This window comes from Mercurialis annua, linkage group LG1-X, assembly GCF_937616625.2.
Source record: "Mercurialis annua linkage group LG1-X, ddMerAnnu1.2, whole genome shotgun sequence".
Classification (NCBI taxonomy): Eukaryota; Viridiplantae; Streptophyta; class Magnoliopsida; order Malpighiales; family Euphorbiaceae; genus Mercurialis; species Mercurialis annua.
The window spans coordinates 51,229,072-51,238,563 of NC_065570.1; the positions used below are offsets into that span (position 1 = coordinate 51,229,072).

Here is a 9,492-nt window from a genome sequence, read left to right on the forward strand (position 1 = left end):
AAATAGAAAGCTTTATTACAATTATACTAAAATTAATAAAATGTAATTAAACTTTTAAAATCCTATATATATATATATATATATATATATATATATATATATATGGCAGCATACCCGTCACTCGGTACTTAAAGTTAGCATCTGGACCACGCTTTTATGTGACTACATCACCAAAGACCAACCATTTATATTTATCAAAAAATAACAATATGAATGGTGCATAATTTTTTTCAAAGCAACATCTAAACGCTGTAGATCAAATGATATAAGCACTGGATAGTAAACTGTCAAAATTGTGGGTTCAATCCCTCACACGAGCACTTCCCCTCTTTAAATTATAAAAAAAAAATATACAACATAGAAAATAGAAAAAGTTAAGTATATGTTAAAAAAAAGAAGCCTATAAAATAAAATAAAAAAATATATGTATAAATGAAAGACTTGACAGATTTTAGACCATTTTTGCAATTTTCCCAATAATTTTTGCTTTATTAATATTGCTCCTATAAGTTTATGCTTACCTAGTCAAAGTAATAAAAAATGGTAGATATGACCTTCACCAGAGAATCATGCAAGATTTGAATATTTCATATACTTTCTATTTTATTCTTTACACTTATATTTTATCGTTTTCATGTTAGTCAGCTGATTCTTTAATATTTCAACTACGTCTACTGATTCCTTAATTTAGTATATAGAAGAAAAAAAGTAAATCTCTACAGCTCTCCAAAGAAATGGCAGGTGGTGGCGGAGCAGCAGCGGCTACTTCCGCCGGACGGACACTTCAAGAAACACCGACTTGGGCTTTGGCGACGGTTTGCTTCATTTTCATCTCCGTCTCTTTGTGTATGGAACACTTGATTCATCTCCTTAGCCATGTAAGTTATAATTATACGCAATAATTCTGAATTTAGATTGCTTTCTTTGAAGATCTAATAGCTCAAACTCCAAACTTCGAATTGTCATCTATCTTTTTTTTCAGATTCTACTAAAAATTGTAATGTCAATAATATTAGCCAAATTTAAAAAGTAAATATTGAATTTAATCTCATTTATTAATTTTATCATAGTTAGAAAAATATAATTATTAAGTTTATAGCTTAAAAGAATTGTCAACTAATAGACTATTCTTTGTCTTTTTTTTTCTAACCCATTAATTGAGTTGGCTTGAAAATTGTTTGTCTAGTGGCTCAAAAAACGTAGAAAGAATGCCCTTTATGAAGCTGTGGAGAAGCTCAAGTCAGGTGAACCGCGAATTTAAGATGTTTTGCAATAATTAAACTTTCTTTTATGAAAGATAAACTTTTTTTAGTTGGTGTATATGATTTTTTATCTTTCGTAGACAGATATAAGTGTCATATAAAATATTTTCCCGTAATTTTGTGATATCAAAAGTGAGAAATTCATCTTCATAAATTAAAGTCTTTTGGGTATTTAAAAATTAAAAAAATAAGATAATTATCAAAATTAAATTCTTAATAAAATTTAAATATTTTAGAGTAAATTACTCTAAGCCCCTCAAATATGTCATAAGTCACATTTTTATTCTTTTATATTTAAAAATCAAACGATATGATTTTTCATTTTTATTTTTATTAATATTTTAGTTCTTTTATTTATTTTTGATGTTAGTCTTAACAAAAAAATTAAATTTCAATTTAGTTCTTAAAATTATTTTTGACACAAATATAAATAAAAATTATATTTTTATAATCTTCAGTGATTTAATAAATCTAATTTATTTAAATTTACTTTATTATATTTAGATTATTTAAATTTATCTTAATTTTTTAATTTTCTTTTTTCTTGAGAGATTTTTTTTCAATTTTCTTACTTCATTTAGTTTGCAAAACTAAAAATACAGTTTTCTCAAAACAAATTGAAGTCAATAAGTCATCAAATTTTATAATAATATAATTTTATTCATGCATATTAAAAAATATAAGTTTAAAAATAAAATTGAACTTTGTTTTCTTTAGCTACCTGATTTGACTTAATTGACTAACCCAAAACTGAACGTAAGGATTAAAAAACTAACGAAACTAATAGCAAAAGATTATATCATTTGCTTTTTAAATAAGGAGGACGAAAGTGTGAATTATAATATATGCGGAGAACTGAAATAATTTGTTTTTTTTTTTATTTTCTAACAATTCTAATCAAAAAAATTAATTACAATAATTTTAGCTCAATTATAACGGTTTAATTCTTGACGCAGACTGTAATATAATATTAAAAATTATTTAATTGGTTTGATGTATTGAAAATTAATTTTTAAAAGTTATATGTACAAAACCACAAAAAAAATTAACTAAACTTTCAAAAAAAAAGTTACTTATATTAATTGTCTTAATTCATCATTGAAAATACTAAAATACATGTAAAATTAAATAGTTAGTGAAATCAGACTAGATTAAATTACTGTCAATTTTTAAAAATTTGATAAAATTATCAAAATAATAAAAAATAGATTAAAAGGCGAAAAAAGTTACATTTATTTAGACCATCAAACCTAAAATAAAAATATATGCTTAAGATTTGATTTAATTTTGGTGCATTAATAATAGTATGAGTTATGAAGAAAATTGTTTGATATTGATGATTGCAGGGCTTATGGTGCTGGGATTCATGTCTCTAATTTTAACAGTAACTCAAAAATATATTATCAAAATCTGCATTCCCAACAGTTTAGCTCTCAAAATGTTGCCATGCCACGTCACTATGACTAAAACTACCAAAACATTACAAGAAAGGATTCTGGCAGCTGAGGCCACAACTGCAGATTATTGTTCTTCAAAGGTAGATTTGTATCACTCTTTTAATTATTGTATTAATAAATTATATATTTCCGGCTCGAATCCGAATTAGGCGGTACCAAAGAAATTATAGAGAAAATGAATAATGAATTTGTTACTTTATTTTACAGTATATATTATGGCTAAATTTCAGGGAATGACATCTCTTATTTCACAAGATGGATTAAATCAGCTGAGTTACTTCATTTTTGGATTGGCAATCATGCAAATTGTCTATAGTCTTCTCACAATGGCCTTGGGTAGGGCAAAGGTATTATATAAATCCTAAATCCTATATAGTCTATATTATGTGTATAATTTAGAGGTTTAATCATATAAACATATATTTTGACTTATTATATTTATATTTGAACCATTTAGAATCTTCACTTTTAACACACTTCTCATTTTTCCAGTGTCAACAATTTTTTTATTAGAGTTTTCTTTAATGTACATACTATTATGTGTATAGTTTAGAGCTCTAATCATAATAAAATATCTCACCTTTTCTCATCTATGTTCTAAATTTTAAAATCATCAAATTTTATCATATTTTTTTAATTTTTAATGTCAACAGCTTTTTTAAAATTGGAGGTTTTTTTCTTTGAAAAAGTTTCACATATCCTTCATATTTGGCACATCTAAATAAATCCTTAATATTATAAAAAGTATTTAAAATTTAAATTATGTGCCAAATATGGAGGATATATTTGAATATTTTTTAAGTAAAAAAATTTCAATTTTAAAAATAAATAAAATTTAAACTGAAAATTAGAAAATAACGTACAATTGAAGATTTTGAAAGTTTGGAATATGAACAAAAAAAGTTGATAAGGTGGGGTATTTTTATTTTTAATCTTAATTTAAAAGAATTAAATGCAATTTTTTTATTAGTTGCTCTTTTTCTTATTAGTTTGTTTACTTAAATATCAATTTGTCCAATATATTACAACTATATTCAATTAATTCCAAAAAAAACATGAGGATATAGTAACCTTTTGAATTTATCAATTTTGACCAATTAGTCCAAATTAATTAATATGGAAACAAATTGTAGGGCCAATTGATAAAAATAAATAAATTAATTAATCAAAATCGATAAATCCGGAAAAATCAATTTGTATTAATTGGTCATTACAATAAATATTGTGAACTTAACACTATTATATTTATAATCATGATTTATCATCCAACTTTATTTATGATTTAGATGAAGCGTTGGCGAACTTGGGAGAATGAGACTCAAACAACAGAATATCAAGTTGCTACTGGTAAAATTTTAAATATTTTACGTCCAAAAATATATAGCGAAATTAGAGTTAAAAAAGAAAATGATTAGATTTTGAGTTCAAACTCTAGTGGATCTAATTAACTAAATTTACTCGTTTAAATGGTAAAATATAAGGTTTAATCACTTATGATTTTTTTTATAGTTCAATCTTTTAAAAACGTCGATTTTAGCATGTTTTGATTTGTACTTGTAGCCAACTACTCATTGTTTAATTTTTTTTGATTGTAATATAGTTTTAATAAAAAAATTGAATAAAAAGGGACAAATTTGGGCTTTAAATAAATAAATAAATAAATAATAAAAAAGTTTTTTTTTTACGAAGTACCAAGTAGGCTATAATTAAAAAGTTCCATGTGGTATTTATAATTAACGTTTAAAAAAGCTCGCCATAAACCAAAAAAATGTCAAAAAATGTGGTATTTTTAAGAGATTGAGCTAAAATATAAAATAATAGAGATATAAAAGCTTGATTCGTACTATAACAAAAATTCCCAATTTATTGTACTAAAAGGATTAAAGATTTAATTAGAATTTAGAGGGGATATATTATTGTTCATTATCACGATATCCATACGCATTCAATAAGTTGGTAGTATAATTTTGCAGATCCAAATCGATTTAGATTCACAAGACAAACCACATTTGGTCGCAGACACATGAATTCTTGCACAACAACATCTGTCCAACTTTGGATTGTAAGTTCCACGTTCTTTTAAGGCAAAATATAATTATCTAACCATAATTATAATTTGTTTTAAATATATTACTCTATTTTTTGAATCTGCAACATTTTAAAATTTTGTCAAATTATTTTTTCAAATTGTAGCTAATCTGCCTTAATATTATACACGTTAAGTAAGATAACAGCATTTCAGCTCTAAACGAGTGGTGGATATATTAAATAAAAGTTGTCAAATTGACAAAGCTTTAGAATTTTTACAATCAAGCAAATGAATTATAGTAGTGGTAGATAAATACATTTTAGTTTCCAATATTGTGAGTTTAATCGGTTAATTAACTAAATTGCTATTCATAAAAAAAAAAAAAAAATAACTAAATTGCTTCTGTTGTCTTATTTTGGCGAACGATGTGTCGTATAGAAATGCTTTTTCCGTCAATTCTTCAGCTCCGTCGCCAAAGTTGACTATCTCACCCTCCGCCACGGCTTCATCTCCGTGAGTGTTTCTTTATGTAGATACTGTAGTCTATATTATAGGTGTCACTAATTCAATAAAGTTGGTCACTAATAGTAATATTTGACAGGCTCATTTATCCAACAACAACAATTCTTTCAATTTCCAAAAGTATATACAGCGATCTCTAGAGGATGATTTCAAAGTTGTTGTCGGCATCAGGTTTCAAATTTACGTTTATTTCATGCTTTAGTTTTATAAAAGGTAAAATACATATTTTTATAGTTTTCCCGAATAGCATAGTAGTACTGAATTTTTCATATTTCTTTTCAATTCAGTCCTCTCATGTGGTTTTTGGTTGTCGTCTTCATGCTTGTGGATGTGCATGGTGAGTAATTAGTAATTATTTAACTGTTTCATCTTTACAAGAGAAAAAAAAATAAAAAAATTAACTGTTTGTGTACCCCAATTTAAATTTAAACAGGTTGGCATGTGTATCTTTGGGTATCATTTCTCCCTCTCATTGTACGCTCTCAAAACTTAATTTCTTCTCTCATTTTTATTTATTGTCTTAAATAATTTTACTTAAAAACCTTTATAAAACTTCAAAACTCTATAATTATCATATATTTTTTTATTTAAAAAAATTATTTTGTTGTTTTCTATTTCAGCATTTCTGTTTCCGTATTATATAGTATTTAATATATTCTTTATTTTTTAAATACAATTAACATGGAATTTGATTATGGTTGTAGATAGTGCTAGTTCTTGGAACAAAACTAGAAGTAGTTGTGGCAAAAATGGCATTGCAACTCAAGGATCAGAATAATGTAATAAAAGGAGCAATATTGGTCCAACCAAATGACAATCTATTTTGGTTCCATCATCCTAGATATGTCTTGACACTTCTACACTATACTTTGTTTGTGGTAATTAATCTCTCCTTAATCACATCCTAATCTATTATTATTATTTTATTCCATTCAATTAGAAATGCAAAGTTGAAATTTGAAACACTGGGATTGAATTTATCTAATCGAATCGATTAATTAACTTCTCGTATTTTTCAGAATGCGTTTGAGGTTGCATTTTTTGTTTGGGTTACGGTATGAATTCCCTTTTTATCTTTAATTCTATCAAATAGCCTATAATGTATTAAAGTAAAATAATAAATTTATAGCAAAAGGTCAATCTGATAAATGAACTTGTGATATGAGATCAGATAACACACTCTCAATTATTTTGATCAATTAAAAATAATATTTTCTATTTTAAGGTCAAGTAAGGTAAAATTGTACAAAATGAACAAGTTCAAAGATTGAAATGATCCAATTTTATCCTTAATTGACATATAAATAGAGAATGTTCCTTATGTGGTCTAAAAAATAAAAAAATTATCCTTAATTAATCAAAATAGATGAAAGTTAGTTATTTAATCCCGAGTTACAAGTTTAGAAACCGGAATGACCTTTTATTCAATAAAAATATCTATAATTATAAAAAAAATATTATGAACAATTTATTTTTTTGATAGTTTAGTCAATCCTTAAACATTTTGTCATTTATAATTGATATAGATCATAAAATTATTAGATCAAAGTCATATAATATTTTATACGGGATATATTAATCTATTTTATCATAATTTGATTTAGATATATTAATTATTTCATTTTATCTATTTATTTTAATCATGCATAATTATCATTTTTATCATAATTTCGTTGTGTTTTCCCCTCTCAGTTTCAATACGGGATATCATCTTGCTACCATGAACATGTTGAAATCGTCGTTGTTAGGGTGGTGTTAGCGTAAGTTTCACTAATATTCTAATTTAATTTTGTGTGTATATATACACATACACACAAATATAAAATTTGATATTACTGGTTGATTTTATGATTAATGAATATTGTGATGGCTAATCTTTGTAGGGTGACCGTTCAAATATTATGCAGCTACATTACTCTTCCTTTATATGCTTTAGTAACTCAGGCAAGTGTTCTTTTAGTGGAAATTTGCCTCTATTTGAAAGTTATATGTGATTATTTCTTGAGCATAAAGTATTACTCCAATAAAAAGGGGTTAAATGCAAAATAAATCATAAATTTTAGTGTGATCACAAATAAATATGAACTTCAAAATTTGACACAATAGTAACCAACAACACATTTTTTAACGCTAGTATGGACATGAGAATATATACATTGATCTGACAGCCACATAATTAGCATATTTTCAATATAAACCGGTATTCAAATTTATCAAAAAATGAAAATATGTAACTGATTTGTCAAATTTAAAGTTTTTTTTATAATTATAAAACACAATGAAAGTTCATATATTGTTTTTATAATTCATCCTAAAAGATGGCCAGAAAATTTTATATATCTATATTCATGAATTGAGGAACAATGAGAATGTTATATTTGTTTCACATACAGATGGGATCACAGTACAAGAGGGCAATATTAGAGGACGAAACAGCAAATGTAATAAAGCAATGGCATGCACAAGTGAAGCAAAAAAGAAAAAACAAAGAATCTGTTGCATCTCCAAAATCAATCACCAGTAGGACAATGGAATCCCCAGACCGAACCAATTCTCCAAGATTATCTTCTTATATTAGATCACCAACTTTCTCTGAAACTTCAAGCTTCCCAACTCAATTTGAAATAGTTGAACATCGCCAAGAAATTGACCAACACGTTGTTCGAAATGATGTGGTCGAAAATAGTTCGTGACTGAAAGAAAAAAAACGGCATGAGATGATTAGAAGAAAAAAGTATTGCCGAAATGATAGGGGATAATCGGATGGATGGCGGTCTGCTAGACTGCTACGTATCTTAGTTTCATAATGCATGCTCGAGCCTGCGATGACCAAGACTAAGAATATAGAGAATGTTTAGAAAATTAAATTAGAGTACTCGTGCAAATCACCAAATTAAAATACCATTTTCCAGTAATTTAGTATTTTTTGTTTATAATGTATATTCATATTTTGAAATGAGTTTTGTATAGTTATAGGCTACATATAGTAAAAACTTTTACTATTATTCATTTGGTTGTATTATATGATTTCTCCATATTAATGATAATCTTTTATTGTCAATTACAAATGCAGTACAAAGAAACTCCTCTATATTAATAATAGTGTTTTATTGTATTCATAAAAAAATGTTTTATTGTTTAAATTTTTTACAAGTGTAGTAGAAAGAAACTCGAGAAGAAATTGATATAGATAAAAGAAGAGTTGAGCTGGGGTAACGGCAAAAACATTTGATCAGGACCGGATTAGAGGGAGTCAAGAAGATTCAGTCGACCCTTCTTCGCCCCTCCTGGGGGGGTTCACTTCAACCCTCTAACTATTAGTATAAAAGAATTATTTGAACCCTTAATTTATTCTTAATTTTTGTATAATTGGAGAGAACTTGTAGGAAAAATTATACCCACGACCTTAACAGTTTGCTGCTCAACGCTTATATCATTTGAGTTATAGTTCGTTGGTAATTAATTAAATTTTTAAATCAAAACACATTGTCGTATAAATTGTTTATTTAACGGAATTATTTGAAAAATATTACTAATACAGTTAGTTCAAAAAATAAAGCAAATTTTTTTTTCGCCCAAATAATTTATCATTTAGCTAATAAAAGTAAAAAAAATTAGTTGAATGACATATCATTTGAGTTAAAATAATAATAAAACAAACGTTATACCGTTCGCTCAAAAGAAAATTCAACCCCCTGGATAAACTCTTTGGTTATGTCACTGATTTTAATTGTATTTATGCAAGTTTTTTTTTTTGCCAGTATTGATGCAAGTTTAAGTTATGGTGAATTTATTTGATGAACTGGCCAAAAACTCATCATCGTGATCGAGGATGTGCATCACGGTTCTATCTCCAAACCCAACAAAATTAAGCATAGCCGAATATTTCCAATTTTTCATAATGCCAAATGTCATAAAAAGGTCAAATTTTTTATAAAAGTTTCACAAAAATTCTGACTTTTTATTTTGTCGATTTTGGCCAAAAACAGATTATTTGGTTTCAATTGTGGCCAACTCTCAGTTTGATTTCAATTTGCCTACGTGGCGCCTACGTGGCATGCACATATATTGAATGGTCAGGACTTTTGTGAAACCAAATAATCCATTTTTGGCCAAAATCGACAAAATTGAAAGATCGAGACTTTTATGAAACCAAATAATCAGTTTTTGGCCAAAATTGACAAAATTAAAAGGTCGGAACTTTTGTGAAACTTTTATAAAA

The 9,492-nt window shown here is 26.4% G+C and overlaps 1 protein-coding gene across 1 annotated transcript; it reads left to right on the forward strand.

The window, feature by feature from the left end:
- Positions 1-586: 586 nt before the first annotated feature.
- Positions 587-8,338, forward strand: LOC126665953 (MLO-like protein 3). The gene is made up of 15 exons (XM_050358896.2): positions 587-878; positions 1,187-1,244; positions 2,609-2,799; positions 2,950-3,066; positions 4,006-4,066; positions 4,693-4,781; positions 5,187-5,261; positions 5,350-5,441; positions 5,558-5,607; positions 5,704-5,744; positions 5,975-6,148; positions 6,290-6,325; positions 6,963-7,030; positions 7,154-7,214; positions 7,664-8,338. The coding sequence occupies exons 1-15, from the start codon at positions 735-737 to the stop codon at positions 7,961-7,963; spliced, it is 1,557 nt and encodes a 518-aa protein (XP_050214853.1). The 5' UTR covers positions 587-734; the 3' UTR covers positions 7,964-8,338.
- Positions 8,339-9,492: the final 1,154 nt, after the last annotated feature.